Source organism: Bos javanicus, chromosome 25, assembly GCF_032452875.1.
Source record: "Bos javanicus breed banteng chromosome 25, ARS-OSU_banteng_1.0, whole genome shotgun sequence".
In the NCBI taxonomy this organism is placed as follows: Eukaryota; Metazoa; Chordata; class Mammalia; order Artiodactyla; family Bovidae; genus Bos; species Bos javanicus.
In genome coordinates, this window is record NC_083892.1 from 17,298,473 (window position 1) to 17,320,345 (window position 21,873).

Below are 21,873 nucleotides of genomic sequence, written 5' to 3' on the forward strand. Positions count from 1 at the left end.
GGGACGGGACTCGGGCCGCCCGGCAGGGCTCGCGCTTGCTGGGCGCCTACTGTGCGCCAGGCGGCTGACGTGCGAGGCCTCCAGGCAGCCTCGCCGCGGGCCCGCCGGGCTCCCCGTGTTATGTGCCGGGAAACTGAGACTCTTGAGAGGCTTGCCCGAGGTTACGCAGCGCAGCCTCCAGCCTAAATCCATAGTCAGGTCGAAGGCAAGGGAAAGAAGGGGGAATAAACGGGACCTTGGCCTGAACCAGTGATGCTGAAAACTCCTTTCGGTTCAGTCGCTCAGTCGTGTCCGACTCTTGGCGACCCGTGGACTGCAGCACGCCAGGCTTCCCTGTCCATCACCAACTTCTGGAGTTTGCTGAAGCACATTTTCATGATGCTTCGGTCGGTGATGCCATCCAACCACCTCATCCTCTGTCGTCCCCTTCTTCTCCTGCCTTCAATCATTCCAGCATCAGGGTCTTTTCCAGGGAGTCAGTTCTTCTCATCAGGTGGCCAAAGTGTTGGAGCTTCAGCTTCAGCATCAGTCTTTCCAATGAACATTTCCTTTAGGATTGACAGGTTTGATCTCCTGTAGTCCAAGGGACTTTCAAGAGTCTTCTCCAACACCACAGTTCAAAAGCATCAGTTCTTCAGTGCTTAGCTTTCTTTATAGTCCAACTCTCACATCCATACATGATTACTGGAAAAACCACAGCTCTGACTAGATGGACCTTTGCTGGCAAAGTATTGTCTCTGCTTTTTAATATGCTGTCTAGGTTGGTCATAGCTTTTCCAAAGAGCAAGCATCTTTTAATTTCATGGCTGCAGTCACTATCTGCAGTGATTTTTGGAGTCCAAGAAAATAAAATCTGTTTCCACTGTTTCCCCATATATTTGCCATGAAGTGATGGGACCAGATGCCAGGATCTTAGTTTTCTGAATGTTGAGTTTTAAGCCAACTTTTTCACTCTACTCCTTTCACTTTCATCAAGAGGCTCTTTAGTTGTTCTTCTCTTTCTGCCCTAAGGGTGGTGTCATCTGTGTGTTTGAGGTTATTGATATTTCTCTCAGCAATCTTGATTCCAGCTTGTGCTTCATCCAACTGGCATTTTGCATGGTGTACTCTGCATATAAGTTAAATAAGCAGGGTGAAAATATACAGCCTTGATGTACTCCTTTTCCAATTTGGAACCAGCCTGTTTTTCCATGTCCAGTTCTAACTATTGGTTCTTGACCTGCATATACATTTCTCAGGAGGCAGGTAAGGTGATCTGGTATTCCCATCTCTTTAAGAAGTTCCTACAGTTTGTTGTGATCCACGCAGTCAAAGGCTTTGGTGTAGTTGGATAAAGCAGAAGTAGATGTTTTTCTGGAACTCTCTTGCTTTTTCGATGACCCAGCGGTTGTTGGCAATTTGATCTCTGGTTCCTCTGCCTTTTCTAAAACCAGCTTGAACATCTGGAAGTTCACAGTTCACGCACTCTTTAAGCCCAGCTTGGAGAATTTTGAGTATTACTTTGCTAGCATGTGAGATGAGTGCAACTGTGTGGTAGTTTGAACATTCTTTGACATTGCCTTTCTTTGGGATTGGAATGAAAACTGAGATTTTTCCAGTCCTGTGGCTGCTGCTGAATTTTCCACATTTGCTGGCCTATTGAGTGCAGCACTTTCACAGCATCATCTTTTAGGATTTGGAATAGCTCAACTGGAATTCCATCACCTCCACTAACTTTGTTTGTAGCGATCCTTCCTTAGGCCCACTTGACTTCACATTCCAGGATGGCTGACTCTAGGTGAGTGATCAAACCATCATGATTATCTGGGTTGTGAAGATATTTTTTGTCTAGATCTTCTGTGTATTCTTGCCACCTCTTCTTAATATCTTCTGCTTCTGTTAGATCCATACCATTTCTGTCCTTTATTGTGCCCATCTTTGCATGAAATGTTCCCTTGGTATCTCTAATTTTCTTGAAGAGATCTCTAGTCTTTCCCATTCTATTATTTTCCTCTGTTTCTTTGCACTGATTGCTGAGGAAGGCTTTCTTATCTCTCCTTGCTATTCTTTGGAACTCTGCTTTCAAATGGGTGTATCTTTCCTTTTCTCCTTTGCCTTTTGCTTCTCTTCTTTTCTCAGCTATTTGTAAGTCCTGGTCACACAACCATTTTGCCTTTTTGCATTTCTTTTTCTTGGGGATGGTCTTGATCCCTGCCTCCTATACAGCGTCACATACCTCCCTCCATAGTTCTCCAGGCACACTGTCTATCAGATCTAATCCCTTGAATCTATTTGTCATGTCCACTGTATAATCGTAAGGGATTTGATTTAGGTCATACCTGAATGGTCTAGTGGTTTTCCCTACTTTCTTCAATTTAAGTCTGAATTTGGCAATAAGGAGTTCTTGATTGGAGCCACAGTCAGCTCCCGGTCTTGTTTTTGCTGACTGTATACAGCTTCTCCATCTTTGGCTGCAAATAATAGAATCAGTCTGATTTCAGTATTGACCATCTGGTGATGTCCATGTGTAGAGTTGTCTCTTGTGTTGTTGGAAGAGGGTGTTTGCTATGAACCATGCGTTCTGTTGGCAAAACTCTTAGCCTTTGCCCTACTTCATTTTGTACTCCAAGGCCAAACTTGCCTGTTACTCCAGGTATCTCTTGACTTCCTACTTTTGCATTCCAATCTCCTATAATGAAAAGGACATCTTTTTTGGGTATCAGTTTTGAAAGGTCTTGTAAGTCTTCATAGAACTGTTCAACTTCAGCTTTTTCAGCATTACTGATTGGGGTGTAGACTTCGATTACTGTGATATTGAAGGCTTGCCTTGGAAACGAACAGAGATTATTCTGTCGTTTTTGAGATTGCACCCAAGAATTGCATTTTGAACTCTTTTGTTGACTATGAAGGCTACTCCGTTTCTTCTAAGGGATTCTTGCCCACAATAATAGATATAATGGTCATCTGAGTTAAATTCGCCCATTTCAGTCCATTTTAGTTCACTGATTCCTAAAATGTCAGTGTTCACTGTTCACTCTTACCATCTTCTGTTTGACCATTTCCAATTTACCTTGATTCATGGACCTAGTATACCAGGGTTCTATGTAGTATTGTTCTTTACAGCAAGGAAGGAGGTTGCCATTATTCATTAACTCCACCATAGTTTGGTCTCAGATCAAACAACGGGGAGGGAACACAGCCCTGCCCAGCAACAGAAAATTGGATTAAAGATTTACTTAGCATGGCCCCGCCCATAAGTACAAAACCCAGTTTCCCCCACAGTCAGTCTCTCCCATCAGGAAGCTTCCATAAGCCTCATATCCTTATCCCTCAGAGGGAAGACAGAATGAAACCCACAATCACAGAAAACTAATCAAACTGATCACATGGACCACAGCCTTGTCTAACTCAATGAAACTATGAGCCATGCCGTGTAGGGCCACCCAAGACAGATGGGTCATGGTGGAGAGTTCTGGCAAAATGTGGTCCACTGGAGAAGGGCATGGCAAACCACTTCAGTATTCTTGCCTTGAGAACCTCATAAACAGTATGAAAAGGCAAAAAGATAATGACACTGAAAAATGAACTCCCCAGGTCCATAGGTGCCCAATATGCTACTGGAGAAGAGTAGAGAAAAAACTCCAGAAAGAATGAAACCTCCTTTAGTGAGCAGGAAAGAAGCACTGAGATGGAGACAGGAAGCTTCTTTGAAACAAAGTTCCCCAGGCCCGGCCCACAGGGCTCCTAATGGGGTGTAGGAGGTTTGCACTTTTAAGGAGCACCCCAGGTAATTCTGATGTAGGTAATCTGTGGCCCACGTGTTGAGCAACCATGGTCTAGACAGATTTGGTTTTAATCCTTCTCTACTTCTGTGGTGGTGGTGGTTTAATTGCTAAGTCGTTTCTACTCTTGCAACCCCATGGGCTGTAGCCCACCAGGCTCCTCTGTCCATGAGATTTTCCAGGCAAGAATACTGGAGTGGATTGCCATTTCCTTCTCTAGGGGATTTTCCCGACCCACGAATCGAACCCGGATCTCCTGCATTGCAGTCAGATTCTTTACCGAGTTATGAGGGAAGCCCTGTCTACTTCTGACCTTCCTTAAAATCCCCAAATGGCGTTTAGCTCACCTTCCTTTGTTGGCCTGCAATGTTCCCTTGGTCTTGCTGCCCCATATTACTCTTTACACACCTTGAACAAGTTAAGTATACCTGGCATACTTCCGAGTTACTGGATTCCAGACCACAGCAATAAACAGACTCACAGGAATTTTTTTGGCTTCCTACGCCACTCCAGTACTCTTGCCTGGAAAATCCCATGGACAGAGGAGCCTGGTAGGCTGCAGTCCATGAGGTCGCTAAGAGTTGGACACGACTGAACGACTTCACTTTGACTTTTCACTTTCATGATTGGAGAAGGAAATGGCAACCCACTCCAGTGTTCTTGCCTGGAGAATCCCAGGGACGGGGGAGCCTGGTGGGCTGCCGTCTGTGGGGTCGCACAGAGTTGGACACGACTGAAGTGACTTAGCAGCAGCAGCAGCAGTACCCATAAAAGTTCATTTACACAATCCTGTAGTCTATTAAGTGCGTGATAGCATTATATCTAAAAAAAACTCTGTATATGTCTTAATTTAAAATACTTTATTGCTGGGGAATTCCCTGGTGGTCCAGTGGTTAGGACTCCGAGCTTTCACTGGAAAGGGTCTGGGGTTCAATCCTGGTAGGGAAACTAAAATCCCACAAGCCAGGGTGGCCAAAAGTAAAAATACTTTATTGCTAAAAAAAAACGCTGTCACCATCATCTGAGTATTCCATGAGTTATGGTCTTTTTGCAGTACTAATGTCAAAGAGCACATATCACCTTGACAAATACAAAATAAAGAAAAAGTTAGAAATATTGTGAGAATTCCCAAAATGTGACACAGACACAAAGTGAGCAAATACCGTTGAGAAATGACTTGCCTGACGTAGGTGGGATTGCCACAAATCTTCAACTTGTAAAGAAGAAAAAGTCTACAGCTTCTAAGTGCAAAAAGTGAAGCACAATAAAACAAGGTGTACCTGCATCTCATCCTGTCAGTAAAATAAGGATAATAACGGCACCTATTTCTGGTGTTAGGAGGGTGCAGCTAAAGGGCCATTTCCGAAAGGGCTTAGCAAAGTGCCCGTTTTGCAGCAAGGGCTCAGTGTGTGTTACTCTTAATAAATAATGCTGGATGTTCCATTTTCCTCTCTAAGATTGTGTACTCCTCAAGGTCAGGAACTCAGATTTTTCATTCTTGTGGCTACCGTCACTACCTCAACTGTCTGAAAGAGTGCTGTCCAATAGAACTTTCACAGATGGGTATTGAGCACTTGAAATGTGATTAGTGCAACCTTGGAACTGAATTTTTTGTTTTGCTTCTAATAAGTTCTGATAAGCTAACACAGCTGCATGTGGCTAATGACCACTATATTGGACAGTGCAGGTCAATAAATGTTGAATGGAGAAAAGACTGAATGTGCCGGTATATTGGACTAGGTAGCGGGAGAGAGTGGTGAGTTGACAGAAGTGGAAAATTCAAAGAAAGAAGAGAATAATGGACTCAGAGGTGATAGATATCTATTTGACCATAGAAATAGATGAAGTAGATCTCCAGTCTATTTCAACTCCTACCCAGTGCTTAAATTCCTTCTCCCATACTGCATTATACCTAGAAAATTTTCATCTTGGATGTTTTCCTTGTAACGTTTGCCTCTTGGTCCTTACCTTCCTGGTGCTGTGATCCAAGTTGCTAATCACAGTACCATTATGAAAACACTCAAATGTCAATAGAAGGTTGTTATTGCGGCTGTCTTTTCCCAGCAGTGTGCCCTTCTTCAGGGCAAACAGCTCTTCACAATGCAATTGACTAGTGGTGTTTTGTTGGGGAAGCTGCTCAACAACTCAAAGAGGGGATAATCCTTGTACCTACCACACAGGGCTGTTGTGACGATGGCTTAAGATGACATATGCAAAGGTGCTTGGCACAGTGCCTGGCATTTACAAAGTGCTCAATAAATGTTCTGATATTGACAAAGAAGCATGCTTTGCATTTGTTTTAGAATCATGGAATTTATTTTTGTCACACAGGCCTGTAGCAAGAAGGTAAAGACAAGTGTTTTGTTGCTCTCAAAAGCAGCTAATTTGATGTCACTTAGAAAGTGGTAGAGTTACAAATATAAGTTAATGAGGTCAAAGATGGTGAGTTTATATACACAGGCCCTGAAATGATTTTTATAACATGGATGATAGATCCAGTTTCTTAAAACAAACATTCTAACAAATGTAATTTTCTATAACAAACATAGTAAATTCAGTTTCTTGCAGCAAACATAAAAAGCAGGCTTGTTTGAGGTTAAGTATTACATTTTGTTAGGATATCTCCATTTAAAAAGCAAATCATCACAGCTAACAGAACTGTCAGAAACTCAATTTCATGAAAATGAGATTAGGTGTTAAGACCTTTATTCTATCTGGCTAGTCCTGTGCGTGTGTGTGTCTGTACGATGACTTACTTTCAATATTCTTCAGTTTTCTCATCTTTCCAGTGACAGCTAATCCAGGGCTTTTTATTTTCAAAAGCACCTGCATTAGTATCAATAAACGTCTTTCCTGCTAAGGCTTCTAATTAAATCTTGTGATTGCTTATGACTTAATGATTTTTAACTATGGTTTTAGCCAAGACTGAGTCAAATTATTTGCAGCTTCATTTCAGTTCAGTTCAGTCACTCAGTCGTGTCCGACTCTTTGCGACCCCATGAATCACAGCACTCCAGGCCTCCCTGTCCATCACCAACTCCCGGAGTTCACTCAAACTCATGTCCATTGAGTCGGTGATGCCATCCAGCCATCTCATCCTCTGTCGTCCCCTTCTCCTCCTGCTCCCAATCCCTCCCAGCATCAGGGTCTTTTCCAATAGGTCAACTCTTCGCATGATGTGGCCAAAGTATTGGAGTTTCAGCTTTAGCAATGAACACCCAGGACTGATCTCCTTTCAGATGCACTGGTTGGATCTCCTTGCAGTCCAAGGGACTCTCAAGAGTCTTCTCCAACACCACAGTTCAAAAGCATCAATTCTTCGGGACTCAGCTTTCTTCACAGTCCAACTCTCACATCCATACATGACCACTGGAAAAACCATAGTCTTGACTAGACAGTCCTTTGTTGGCAAAATAATATCTCTGCTTTTCAATATGCTATCTAAGTTGGTCATAATTTTCCTTCTAAGGAGTAAGCGTCTTTTAATTTCATGGCTGCAGTCACCATCTGCAGTGATTTTGGAGCCCCCAAAAATAAAGTATGACACTGTTTCCACTGTTTTCCCCCATCTATTTGCCATGAAGTGATGGGACCAGATGCCATGATCTTAGTTTTCTGAATGTTGAGTTTTAAGCCAACTTTTTCACTCTCCTCTTTCACTTTCATCATGAGGCTTTTTAGCTCCTCTTCACTTTCTGCCATAAGGGTGGTGTCATCTGCATATCTGAGGTTATTGATATTTCTCCCAGCAATCTTGATTCCAGCTTGTGCTTCTTCCAGCCCAGCGTTTCTCATGATGTACTCTGCATTTAAGTTAAATAAGCAGGGTGACAATATACAGCCTTGATGGACTCCTTTTCCTATTTGGAACCAGTCTGTGGTTCCATGTCCAGTTCTAACTGTTGCTTCCTCACCTGCATATAGGTTTCTCAAGAGGCAGGTCAGGTGTTCTGGTATTCCCATCTCTTGAAGAATTTCCCACAGTTGATTGTGAGCCACACAGTCAAAGGCTTTGGCATAGTCAATAAAGCAGAAATAGATGTTTTTCTGGAACTCTCTTGCTTTTTCCATGATCCAGCAGATGTTGGCAATTTGATCTCTGGTTCCTCTGCCTTTTCTAAAACCAGCTTGAACATCTGGAAGTTCACGGTTCATGTACTGCTGAAACCTGGCTTGGAGAATTTTGAGCATTACTTTACTAGCGTGTGAGATGAGTGCAATTGTGCAGTATTTGGAGCTTACAGTCTTCTATTCTGATATTGCTGTTATTATCATTTTGCCATTGGCATCCTCATTATTGCTGTTAGTTCATCATTCCAAAGCTAGTCGCTGGCCTCAGCTCCCAATGCTTTTGTGAAACCAGGTCCCTCATGGCACCTGCTAGGTAACAACATGGACCAGTTCTGAGTCAGTGCTTGTTCCCCCAGCACAGCCGCTGAGCAGCTGGAGAAAAATGGCAGCAGATGGCTTGTCAGCAGTGCTTATCAGGCAGCATCCATCAGCGCCTTCTCACGTTGCCTACGTGTGCTGGTCCCAAGTGTTTCCTCCACTCCTCTGACTTGGTGAAACCATTTGACAGATGGAGGAGGCATTCACTGAGACTAGGCAGGTGATCAGGAGTAGGGAGAGAATCCTCCAACTTGCAAATACCAGCAGACAGATTTGTGTCTGCATACACAGAAGAAGTATTTATCTCGCTTCCCACACAGCCCTGCATCTGTGCTTTGGTACCTTCCTCTTGGTGTCCTCGGATCCTGCTCTATCACTCATCTCTCCTACATCTTTAACTCCACTGCTGGCTTTTCCCTCCAAGCATCCTGTAGCAGTTAGCTTGGGGAAAGCCTCTCCCTTGGCCCCTGTCGTCTTCTAGCTCTTGTCTGTCCCTCATGCCCTCTCAGCTGAACTTCCAAAAAGAACTCTTGTTTGCACTGCCACCAGAAGTGGGGTCTGGCTACTCATCACTCAAAAGCCAATAAAGAGGCAAGTTTGGTGGAAAGGAAAGTATGCTTTATTTTGGATGCTGGCAACCTGTGGGTGGGGGGTGGGGGGCGTGGGGGAGGCAGACTTCTGTCCAAAGGCCAACTCCCTACCTCTGCCCCCCACCCCTGCCCAACCAGTAGGCTGAGGGAGAGGGCTACACGCAGAAATAGCACAATCAGCTGTGACAGTCATCTTGAAATTGGTCACCAGTGGTCAGGCCAGGATCATCTTGACTGTTTGGTAGAGTACAGTTAATCTTCAGTTCCAGGGTCGGTTTGTTCCCATTTGCTTGAGGTCAGTTCTTGGAATTGTGGCAGCTTATGGCTGCAGTCTGGTCATCATATAGTTAACTTCTTCCCCTGCGTGGTGGGTATATCAGTACTTGTAAGACAGCTTACAGAATATGGGTCAGAATATTATCTATAGTCCTTCTTGAGATGGAACTAAAGGTCCCTGACTACACTTAATGACTAAACCATTATTATTTAGTTTTGTTGGACTGCTTTCCTCCATTTCTGTATTTTCTCACTTCTCTGATTATTCTTTGGCTAAAGTTTGTCCACAAACAGAAGGAAAGTGGAGGAGATGGTGGGCTAATACCATAGGGTCTTGCTTGATTTCAACACCGCTATCATTCCCATTCCTCTATAAGACCATCAGCTCCTATTTCACGGCTCTGATGAAATCGTTCTCATATGTCAGTCATCATATCTACCCATGTTGGGCCAGGCATTGACCCCAGGCACTGTTCAAGACACCAACAATTATTTTCCATCATAGACTGCCAGTTCAGAAATCAGCAGTTCCTCTTATATGCGTCCCTTTCACTTTTCATGGTCCCTGCATTGATTCTCTAATCCCTATAGATCCTACTGACTCCACATCTCCTGTGAGCCCCAACTCCCCACCCCCTGGTTCTCATGGGCCCTTACCACTGCCTGTTTAGATCACTGCTGTAGCTTTATAATTGGGAAGGGCTTCCTTCCAGACTATCTTTCCACAAGAAGCTCTCTCAAAATCTGATCACATTATCCCATGACCTAGAATGATTATCACAGCTTTCATGGTGAATATAAGCTTTTTAGCTTAACATCTAAGCCCTTTAATAATTTGGTCTCAGACTTCCTTGGTGGCTCAGTGGTAAAGAATCCACCAGCCAGGGCAGGAGGCATGGGTTCGATCCCTGATCGAACATGTGGGAAGATCCCACATGCTGTGGAGCAAGTAAGCCCATGAGCCACAACTGTTGAGCCTGTGCTCTAGAGCCTGGAAGCCACAACTACTGAGCCCACGTGCCGCAACTGCCGAAGCACATGGGCCCGAGAGCCTGAGCTCCACAGCAAGAGAAGCCACCACGACGAGAAGCCAGCGCCCCGCAACCAGAGGGTAGCCCCTGCTCACTGCAACTAGAGAAAAGCCCTCGAAGCAACGAAGACCCAGCCAATAATAAAGAAAATCAAAAAACAATAATTTGGTCTCTGTCTCTCTTTTTTTAGGTTCATCACCTATCATTTATCCGAATCATCCTAATGGTTAACATTTACAGAGCTGCCCTTTATGTGCCAGGCACTGTGCTAGGTGCTTGATTTTCCTCTTGTCTAAACCTCATAGCAACTTGGTGGTTTACACAGATAAGGAAATTGAGGCATAGAGAGCTTAAACTTGCCCCAGGTGAGTGGTGGAATCAGACTCCAACTCGGATATGTGCGACACTCAAGTTTAAGCCCTTAAGCAGCACACCAGCATGGTTCGAAGGGTAGACCCGGGGCACCCATGTCACAATCTCCCAGACACTTGCTAATGTGCAAGTTCCTTTGGTGTGATGACTCAGCCCTGTTCCTTGGGGGTGAGTCCCTAAGCTCTGCATTTTAAATAAGCTCTCCTGGCAAGTGACTCAGCCCCAGTACCACTGTCCTGTGCTGTGTACCTTTAGCCATAGGAAACCATGCCTTCCAACACACCGTGCTGTTCCAGTCCTCTGAGCCTTTGCACAAGCTTTGCCTCTCACTGGACAATCTCTGCTTTCTTCTATCTTTATCTTTTAAGACTCAAGCCCAAGTGACCTCTCTTCTGGAAAGCCTTCTATTATTCTTCACACTGATTTTGAAGCCTCTTCTTGGTGCTTCCTGAGTGCAGCCCTCTACAACATTGCTTTCACACCTCGTAACCGCTGGCTCTTACCATCCATCCCCTCACTAAACCAGCTCATCTGCCGTCTTCATCTGTCCCTCCAGCACCTTGCTCAGCCCTTCACCACAGTGTATGCTGGCCAAGTGTTCACTGGATTCACTTCCAGCCTCCACCTTCCTGGTTCATCCATTTCCAGTAGGCCACTGTTGGGGAACATTGCATTTTAATGGCTGTTTCAGTTAGAAACATGTTCAGCTGCAAATCACAGAAAGCCCTACCAATAGTGGCCTGAGCAATAAAGACATTTCATTACGTCACATCCCTCGAGCATGGCAGGGTGGGGAGCAGGATCCAATTTGAGCGCAAGGGTTCTGTTCCACCAACAGAGTTACAGGCTGTTTCTGCTCTGCCTCTTGCATAATGTTGCCTTCATTGTGTAAAATGAACATCTACTTTTATTTGTTCTTGGATTACTGTTTGTTTAACAAATATGTAACATCAAATTCTCCTAACCAATTTCAGGTTTCCCCTGCTATCCAAAAGTAGAGAGAATTCCTATGCAACCTTTCAGAAGCCAAAACGGCATAAGTGAAGAAGTAATTATACCTCAGGTCACATCTTGCTAAAGGATGCATAAAATAAATCGAGAAAAAGCACAGTGTTCACAGAGAATTCAAAGCTATGGCAGCTTGATGCTGAGTTCAGTGTAGTCCCAGGGAAGAAGCATGGCATCACCGACTTAATGGACATGAGTTTGGGTAAACTCCGGGAGTTGGTGATGGACAGGGAGGCCTGATGTGCTGCAGTTCAAGGGGTCGCGGAGTCAGACACGACTGAGCAACTGAACTGAACTGAACTGAACTCCACTGCTTGGGGTACACACTTCCTCTACAACAGTTCACTGCACAACAAACTGAATGTTCTTTTTCAGTTTTCATCTTTTCTCATAAAAACAACAATGCTCTTTGGACTAATTTTGGTTAGTGAACACAGGTAGATCTTTTGTCAAAGTGAAGTGCATAAAGCAAACTTGAAAAGTGGGAGAGACCTGGAATCCAGTTTATAAGCTTAAGTAACTAAAAGATTGTAAACATTAGTATACTGTATTGGTGTTTTTCTTTCTGGCATACTTCACTCTGCATAATAGACTCCAGTTTCATCCACCTCATTAGAATTGATTCAAATGTATTCTTTTTAATGGGTGAGTAATACTCCATTATGTATATGTACCACAGCTTTCTTGTCCATTCATCTGCTGAATACAGTATACTAATGCATATATATGGAATTTAGAAAGATGGTAACGACAACCCTGTATGTGAGACAGCAAAAGAGACACAGATGTATAGAACAGTCTTTTGGACTCTGTGGGAGAGGCGGGGGGCAGGGGGGATGATTTGGGAAAATGGCATTGAAACATGTATAATATCAAATAAGAAATGAATCACCAGTCCAGGTTTGATGCAGGATACAGGATGCTTGGGGCTGGTGCACTGGGATGACCCAGAGGGATGGTATGGGGAGGGAGGTGGGAGGGGGGTTCAGGATTGGAAACGTGTACACCTGTGGCAGATTCATGTTGATGTATGGCAAAACCAATACAATATTGTAAAGTGATTAGCCTCTAATTAAATAAATTTAAATTAAAAAGATTGTAAACATTTATACACATAATACACTTGATTTTCTTAAAAATTTCTAATGCCAAACCAGCAAATTTTTCTTCAGTTCTCTTTACAAAGTTAATCAAATTCATAAAGCTTTCAATGTAAAAAGCATCAGTCTTTAATCAATTATGTTTTAATTGAAATCACAAAGTGATAGCAGTGTTAAATTCTCAAATTGCCAAATTCTCTTAAACATTACAGAGGCTTGAAATAAAAACATCAGATCATCCTGAAGCTAATTATTTCCCCATACTTCTGCAGAATCATATGCAGAATCATAACTATATCTTTCGTGGTTGTATGATGAAAAAGTTTGTATATTTTCCATCAAATTTCTGCTTGGGAAAAATATAAATGGCAGATAAGTAATGGTTAAAGAAATATAGATAAAAGTAAAATATAGTTTTAAATATGTGTAAGATAGATTATACCCGAGAAGAACAGACAGGTTTAGGAGTATGAATTACTGTAAACCTTTTGGAGGGCAATTTGGCCCAAAATTTAAATCATTTTTTCATTTGAAAGAACAATTTCACATCTAAGAGTTAATTCTACAAAAGCACCTCCTTTCTGATCGATGGTATAATGTATAAAGATGCTTACAGCGGCATTGTAATAATGAAAAATTGGAAGCAATCTAAAAGCCCACTAAGTACACTGGTTGAATAAATGAGGCACACTGTATAGTAGCAGCACTGAAAGAATTCCACGTCAGGACATAGAATGGATCCTGGCACACAATGGGCTCTCACAAATACAGTGAATTGACGAAGAGTCAGAAGTAACTTGCTGTAATATTTGCTTTGTTCATGCATTCATTGATTGCATCATTCATTCAGTTTCAGAATTCCCTGGTAGTCCAGTGGTTAAGACTGGCACTTCTAATGCAGGGGCATGTGTTTGATGCTTGGTAGGGGAACTAAGATCCCGCATGCTGTGCAGAATGGCCACAGTTTTTCTTAAAAAAAAAATATATTCATTCAGCTTCATATTCTTTGGGAATATGATGGTGAGCACAAACAGACCAGGTACATCCCTGCCCGCCCCCCAAAGAAAACCAGTCTATTAAAAGAGAGATTTGATAATTTTTATAAATTTCAATTAAGAATAAGACTTGATATAAGCTTTGCAGAATAGGGACATGGTGTTTATCAGGTTCTATGCTTGGATGATTTGACCTAGTCTAGGAGATATAAAGTAAATGAATGTATTTGTGAAATATGTACAAATGTTAGTAAATGCATTGAAAAAGACTTGGATGAATCTATGCCAATTCCAACAATATTTATGAGTCGGAGACGACTGAGCGACTTAACTTTCACTTTTCACTTTCACGCAATGGAGAAGGAAATGGCAACCCACTCCAGTGTTCTTGCCTGGAGAATCCCAGGGACGGCAGAGCCTGGTGGGCTGCTGTCTATGGGGTCGCACAGAGTTGGACACGACTGAAGTGACTTAGCAACAGCAGCAGCAGCAGCCATAATGGGATTAGGTGTGATAAGACATCTCTGTGTTATTTGGAATTTTTCTCACAATAAACGTGTTGCTTTTGTAATCAAAGCTATAAATATATGCTATGCTGTGCTTTGTCACTCAGCCGTGTCTGTCTCTTTGTGACCCCGTGGACTGAAGCCAGCCAGGCTCCTCTGTCCATGGGGATTCTCCAGGCAAGAATACTGGACTGGGTTGCCATGCCCTCCTCCAGGGGATCTCCCCAACCCAAGGATTGAACCCAGGTCTCCCACATTGCAGGCGGATTCTTTACCAGCTGAGCTACCGGGAAACCTGTAACTGTATATGTATCTTAAATCCAAACAAACAATTTTTACACCACATTGGTGATTCTCAAAATGTTGGAGGACGACAGTGAATTTACATTTTTTGCTTGAGAGGAAAAAATAAAGTGGCAGAACTAAGCTACTGTGGTGGGCAGAATTCTCAGATGGTCCCCAAGATTCCTGCCCCTAGTGCACATACCTCCCAGTTGTCCAATCAGATACTAATCCAGGGATTAGTGTCAAAGGATTTTCTATATCTAATTTAAGTGTATAATCTATTGAGATTATCTTTTTTTTCTAAATTGAATCTGTAGTTTTGTTTTTGGCTGCACCGTGCAGCTTATGGAATCTTAGTTCCCCTGGCCAGGGATTGAACCCAGAGCTCTGGCACTGGAAGCTCAGAGTCCTCACCACTGAACCACCAGGGAATTCCCTCAATTGACTCTAAATTGGGGAGATTATTGTAGGTGGGCCTGGCTTAATCCGGTGAGTCCTTAAAAGAAGTCAGATTCAAGCAGAAGAGACTTCTGCTTGCTTTGAAGACGCAAATAACCATGAGTGAGCTATTGTGGCAAGGATCTGATGGTAGCAAGCCTTTAGAAGCTGAGAGCAGTTTTCATAACAACCCAAAAGAAAACTGGGACTTCAGACCTATATCCACAAGAAACTGAATCCCACCAACTGTCGGTGAACTTGGAAGAGGACTCCAGCTGTCAGATGAGATCACAGTCATGGCTCACACCTTGATTTCAATCTGATGAAACCCTGACCCTCGGGAAGTGTGAGATAATAAATCTGCATTATTTAAAGTTGCTAAGTTTGTGGTAGTTTGTTACACAGCACTAGAAACCTATTAAATTGCTAATAACCTGCATCCTGCTGATACCTACGAGTTAAAAAAAAAAAAAAAGTTGAGAATTTCTCTACTACTTGATAAGGAACTGCTGCTGCTAAGTCGCTTCAGTCGTGTCTGACTCTGTGCGACCCCATAGACGGCAGCCCACCAGGCTCCCCTTCCCTGGGATTCTCCAGGCAAGAACACTGGAGTGGGTTGCCATTTCCTTCTCCAATGCGTGAAAGTGAAAAGTGAAAGTGAAGTCGCTCAGTCGTGTCTGACTCTTAGCGACCCCATGGACTGCAGCCTACCAGGTTCCTCCGTCCATGGGATTTTCCAGGCAAGAGTACTGGAGTGGGGTGCCATTGCCTTCTCCAGATAAGGAACTAGATGATGGAATAAAATTTGCCTCCAGTACAACTGCAACAGTTCCATTTTACCCAGAAATTTTGTTTTCCCTCATCACTACAAAGCAACTATGTGATTGCCTTTGAAACACTGACCTTTCCAGAAATATTTTACCGGTCTTTCCCTTGGGGGCGGAACTAATACAGCCATGGGCATTTTCTGTTTCAGCAATAGCTGTCGTAGAACTTGTGCAGAATGTTCTTTGCATTGAGCTCCGCAGCAGGTTAACTGTGATCAGTCTTGAAACCTGGCAATCATTCTCCATCTCACTGCATGTTAGAATCAGCTGACGACTATAAAAATATTGATCTTCTGATTCTTGCCTCAGACCTATTGGAATAAAAATTTCTGGGGTTGGGCCAAGACATTAGCATTTCCAAAGAGCTACCAGGTGATTCTAATGTATAGCAAAGATGGAAACTTAATGGAGGTTGCAGTAGGACCTCTCCAACTTTCGTTTCATTATATATATATTATATGTGTACATATGTAATATATATGTAATTTTTATTTATTTATTTTTGTCTGTGCTGGGTCTCCGTTGTTACCTGAGGGCTTTCTCTACTTGCAGTGAGCAGGGGCTACTCCCCTGTTGCAGTTGCACAGGCTCTAAGGCACAAACTTAATAATTGTGGCACACGGGCTTAGTTGCCTCAAGGTGTATGGAATCTTCCCAGATCAGGGATTGAACCTCTGTCTCCTGCCCTGGCGGGCAGATTCTTTACCATTGAGCCATCAGGGAAGTCCCTTAGCTGTGTTTTTAATTCCCCAGGAATGCTGGTGCTGCTGGTCTGTGGGCAATGCTTTGACTAGCAAGGGTTTATGGGATTGCTTTTCTAGCTGTGTGTCCCGATCTGGCAGTCTTAACTTCACGCCCATCCGCAGAAATGCCTGAGATGGCTCATCTTGCCTCTGTCTCTTTTATTCTGCCCTCCTATACACAACATTTTCTTCTTCCTTTTCTCCCCTCTCCTTCCTGTATGCTGAGCCATGCTCTTCATTTTCTTCCTCTTTTATCCCTTGTCATTAGCATAACTTGGGAGGCAAAATCTAAATCTACCTGCTTAGGAAGAGTCTCAAACTCTTATATAAAGCCTAGACTCTTTCATGCAAGAGAAGAATCATCTCTCAGCCATTTAAATAAACACCCTGTTTGTTGTTTTTTCACTTTTGTAAACCACTAACCAAAATAAAATTTAAGAATATTTTATTCAGAGGAAACGAAATAACATCAAGCTTTAATGAAGTATGGAATTGAGGGTCTTTTTTTTTTTTCCCTCCGCTCCCTGCAGAGTATGAAGCTGAGCTTCCTCCCTTTCCTGAAGGATATAAAGTCAAACAAGATGCTGTGGTTACTGTGAGTATCACCTGGGCCCCAACCTAACTGAAAGGTTCTAACTGGAGAACAGCATTGACAACTGGTGAGCATCAGACAGTGTCATGAATCGGGAAGTGGGGAAAGGAAAGGCCCTGGAACCAGAACCAGAAGTGGCCAGTCCCAACTCTGCTGCTTAAAGGGCTTCACATAACCACTCTGAGTCTCAGTTTCTGCATCCGTTAAATGGAGCAGGTCATCCTTGACTGACTCACAGGGCCTTTGTAGGGCTCAAATGAGATCCTAGATGAGGAAGACCTTTCCAGTGAATTCAGTGTCGCTTCCATGTTGGGGACAGTTTTGCAGATGGAGCAGATTTCTTTTTGCATAGCTGGGTGGGCTAAAGTTGTACTAAGGAAGAGAGAGGGCCAAGGACAGGGCATCAGAAAGGGAGGCCCTAAGGCAATATTGATGCTTCCCTTGTAGCTCAGTCGGTAAAGAATCTGCCTGCAGTGCAGGAGACCTGGGTTTGATTCCTGGGTTGGGAAGATCCCCTGGAGAAGGAAATGACACAGAGGAGCTTCATGGGCTGCAGTCCATGGGGTCGAGAAGAGTCGGGCACGACTGAGTGACTAATACTTACTTAAGGCAATATACTTGGGAATAAAATAGGTCTTAATGGAGTTTAAAATAAAAAGGTAAGGCTATGAGGGATGAGCAGTGTCACTGGAATGGGTCCAAAACCTAGTCTCCTGGAAAATCCCATGGACAGAGGAGCCTGGTAGGCTGCAGTCCATGGGGTCGCTAAGGGTCGGACACGACTGAATGACTTCACTTTCACTTTTCACTTTCATGCGTTGGAGAAGGAAATGGCAACCCACTCCAGTGTTCTTGCCTGGAGAATCCCAGGGACGGGGGAGCCTGGTGGGCTGCCGTCTATGGGGTCGCACAGAGTTGGACACAACTGAAGTGACTTAGCAGCAGCAGCAGACTTCCAGTATCTCACTACAGCTGCCCCTGTTAGAGATTCTGTGTCTAAGAACTTGCATGGCCTGTGATTTTTCCTTTTTCCTAGCATCCTGTTCTTGCTTTATGGATGCAGTGCTTTTTCAAGTTTCTCCGCAAATACTAATTGCAGTTTTCTTTCCTGAATTATTTGTGCCTTTTCACAAATATTCTTTATAGATCTTGATCTTTGTCTTTTATGCTGTTGATGTTCCTCACCTATGTAGAAAGTTCTGCTTTTTTTATTCAAAATTTAAAATGCAGGCCTTGGTGGATTTTCCTACAAAGAGGTGGGTTTTTTTTTTTTTTTTTTCCTGCCATACAGGTAGGTTTGTTTTCTGGATGGGTCACTTCTATGAATAGAAACACTGACTGGGAGCTCATGGTGGAAGATTGTCCTCTGGAGGACTTTTCTTCAGGGTTGGCAGGCAGGGAGTCCCTATTTGGGAACTGAGCTGGGAGACTCCAAATCAATGTTGGGGTTTGTGTTTCTTTTTTTTTTTATCTTTTGACTGCCGACCTGGCACCCTGAGTAGTTGTACTCTTTCCCAGGCTGTTTGTTTAAATTGGTTACAAAAGATTCATTGGAAAGGAGGGAGAGCAAGATACAATGGGCTGCTGTGAATGTAGCGTTATGTACGCTGACCGGGGCAGGGGGAGGGGTGACGGAGGGGCAGGGAACCCCAGCCGGATTTTCACATAACCTCACCTGTATATTGCTTCATTGCTCATCTCCACACTCTGTGGAATTGAATTTTGGAGCACTGAAGCCTCTGAGCATTCTGGTGGGAACATGGACTCTTGCCTTCTGAGCTGCCGCTCCTCTCCATTATCGGACAACAGGCTTTATCCTGCTTCTTTTGGAAATGTTTGAAGATCTCTCACCTACTGACAGCCCTCCTATTCTTTCTTGTTGTTTAGTTGCTAAGTCATGTCCGACTCTTGGCGACCCCATGGACTGCACCACACCAGGCTCCTCTGTCCTTTACTGTCTTCCAGAGTTTGATCAAACTCATGTCCCTCGGGTCGATGATGCCATCCAACCATCTCATTCTCTGTCACCCCTTTCTCCTCCTGCCTTCAATCTTTCCCAGCATCAGGGTCTTTCCCAATGAGTCAGTTCTTCACATCAGGTGGCCAAAGTATTGGAGCTTCAGCTTCAGCATCAGTCCTTCCAATGAAGATTTGGATTGATTTCTTTTAGGATTGACTGGTTTGATCTCCTTGCAGTCCAAGGGACTCTCAGGAGACTTCTCCAGGACCACAGTTTGAAAGCATAAATTCTTCAGCACTCAGCCTTCTGTATGGTCCAGCTCTCACATCCATACATGACTAGTGGAAAAACCATAGCTTTGACTAGACGGACCTTTGTCAGCAAAGTGATGTTTCTGCTTTTTTGTTCTTTGTTGGGGGTTTATTTCTTGATTGTCATTTATAGGTGTCTTGGGAGAGAAGAAATAGAAAGATTTGTGCTCAGTATGCCCCCTCGAATCTAAAGTCTGACACAGAATTTTATTCTTTGTTAGATTATAAAAGAAAATACAGTTATTTAAACAATATGAATTGATTCTCGCACCACCACCCCAGGTGTCGCCATTGGAGGAAATGGTTTTCCATGGCTTCAATGCAGAACACCTTTATCCAGTTCCTCGTCTAACCGTGGCCTCACAAGCATCCTGTTCTCAAGTGAAACGGGAAACAGTTGACCCAAAAACATGTACGTAAGGAAGTGAGATCTCAGGTCTATGGTTTGGGACTTGTAACTTTGGGAAATCATGGGGTGGGGACCGGGTGGACAGATAGAACTCAGGGAGACCACATAATAAGAAAGAATGTGTTCTTGTTTTAATTAAAGTGTCCTTTATTCCACTGATGTATCTTTAAGGTTGAAATGTATTAATATAAAGATGATCAATAACAAGCATACCTAGGTTCTACGTTAAATACAAAGGGGGAAAACGTACAGAGTAAAAGAAAATATCATGCTGTCTTGCTTGGTGTGTAGAAGCCAGAGACGTAGGTGTCCTTGTCTTCCTCCCTGAGTTCCCATTCCTCCTCCCCGCTGGTGCCAGGCCCTCTCCTGCTGGCTTGTTCTGTTCCCTCAGCCAGTGTACTTTGGGCCTTGGCAACCACCATCACCGTGCCCTAAGGAGCCGAACCTCGTACCCTGCCCTGTTCCCCTGTGGCCTCAGTTCCCACCACGCCCCCCTTGTGTATTTCCCTCCAGCTGAGCTGGGCCCCTGGCTGTGCCTGTGACCCCAACCCTGAGTGGGACCCGGTCTACAGCCCCACCAGACTCGGGGATATTTTAAGTTTCTTCAGTAATAGAGCCCAACTCAGCAGTCTGGAGTCAAATGTAACATTTATGGTCATGTTGTTTAATGGAGAGTACCTTTTTTTGGTTCAGAAGCAAATGTTCCTCCCAGATTAACTTGGGCCATTTGGGATTTGGGATGGGAATGTTTTGTTTTTTTTTTAGGTTCCCCCAAAGAGTTTTTGGAAATGTTCATCTTTCCAGTTCTGCTGCCCGGAATGGCTAGCCTGCTTCACCAAGCAAAGAAAGAAAAATGTTTTGAGGTCAGTTGTTTTGTTTATTTCTAAATAATAATTCATTTTTATCAGATGATAGCTCATTATACCATCAGGTGGTTGTTTTCAAAACAATCCCTTTGGGAGAGAAAGCCTGTGTTTTGGTCACTTACCCAGCTCCAGCCAGGACGTCTAGCTGTGCACACACACGCACTGCCATCTGTCTGGCTGCCTGGCTATGGGGAGGTTTTCTGCTTTGCTTGGCCTCTCTGCCTGCCCTTCTCCTGGGCATTTGGCATCTGCCAGGTTTCTTGAGTTGCCTGCTTCTGTTAGGACAAGCCCATATTATAGCTCTCCTTACCTCTTATCTGGCTCCAGATTGACCTTCCCAGCTTGGGCCTCTTCCTACTCCACTTCATGCCAAATGCCATGAATGTACTTGCTTCTTGCCATGCTTCCCCTGGCGCAAATCGAGTCCTCAGTGACCAGTCATTATCACACTGTAGCTAGCTAGCTATCTGTATGTATCAAGTTCCAATTCTGGTGCCCCCCCACATGAATACCCCAAAGTGAATACTCTCTTCTGCTGTTGACAGGATACATTGGGTATGTGTGTTCGCTGCACAGGACTAGAATTTTGGATGGCCTGCACGCAGAGAATAAAACAACAATTAACGTTGATCAAGTGCTTGCTCTATGCTGGGAACTCTGCTTCAGCTGCTAAGTCGCTTCAGTCGGGTCCGACTCTGTGCGACCCCATGGACTGCAGCCTACCAGGCACCAGTCCATGGGATTTTCCAGGCAAGAGTACTGGAGTAGGGTGCCATTGCCTTCTCTGCTGGGAACTCTGCTAAGGGCTTAATCATCAATGACCTCATTTACTTCTCTCAACAGTCCTTTGAGGTTCCTGTAATTCATATCATCTGCATATTTGCAGATGAGAAAACAGAGGAATGGAGAGATTCAGAAAGTTGATCAAGGGTGAATAGCAGAGCTAGGATTCAGATCCAGATCAAATGATTCAAAACGATGTTTTAAAATATTGGCCATAACTACAATGCAAACCCCAATCTGCTGGACAGATGTCTTTAAAGCATTCACAGTTGATGTTATCATCTGCTTGGTTGCCCTTCAGCATGGGATCTCTGTAAGAATAGGAGATATACTGTCCTGATAATTTTATATGTTGAAGAGAGAACATTTTCACGTGCTCTAGCAAACACTCAATTTTGCTTTAGCACTGCCCCTCCTTGTCTTCATTTCTTAGCCTAATTCACTACAACTTGATCCATTCAGCATAACATTCCTTCTGACAGGCCTCACCATGACAGTTGTGTCTTCAGTAGGAGAAGAAATGAATTATGAGGCATTGATCCGAAACCAGGCAGCGTACCTGTGAAGGAAGAGTTTAGGGCACACTGCTGGGCCATGGCACACCATTTGAGAACCATGGATCCACATAAGG

General features: G+C 43.7%; 1 protein-coding gene across 2 annotated transcripts in view; it reads left to right on the plus strand.

Moving 5' to 3' along the window:
• Window positions 1–21,873, plus strand: part of IQCK (IQ motif containing K) — a 125,598-nt gene that overhangs the window by 96 nt on the left and 103,629 nt on the right. The window contains exons 2-5 of one of the 2 annotated variants that reach the window (XM_061401300.1): window positions 1,740–1,777; window positions 16,852–16,980; window positions 19,467–19,596; window positions 20,359–20,456. In XM_061401300.1, the coding sequence (XP_061257284.1) occupies window positions 19,485–19,596; window positions 20,359–20,456 (210 nt within the window). In that variant the 5' untranslated portion in view covers window positions 1,740–1,777; window positions 16,852–16,980; window positions 19,467–19,484. The remainder of the gene's footprint in view (window positions 1–1,739; window positions 1,778–16,851; window positions 16,981–19,466; window positions 19,597–20,358; window positions 20,457–21,873) is intronic. The other variant, XM_061401299.1, reaches the window with a different exon arrangement.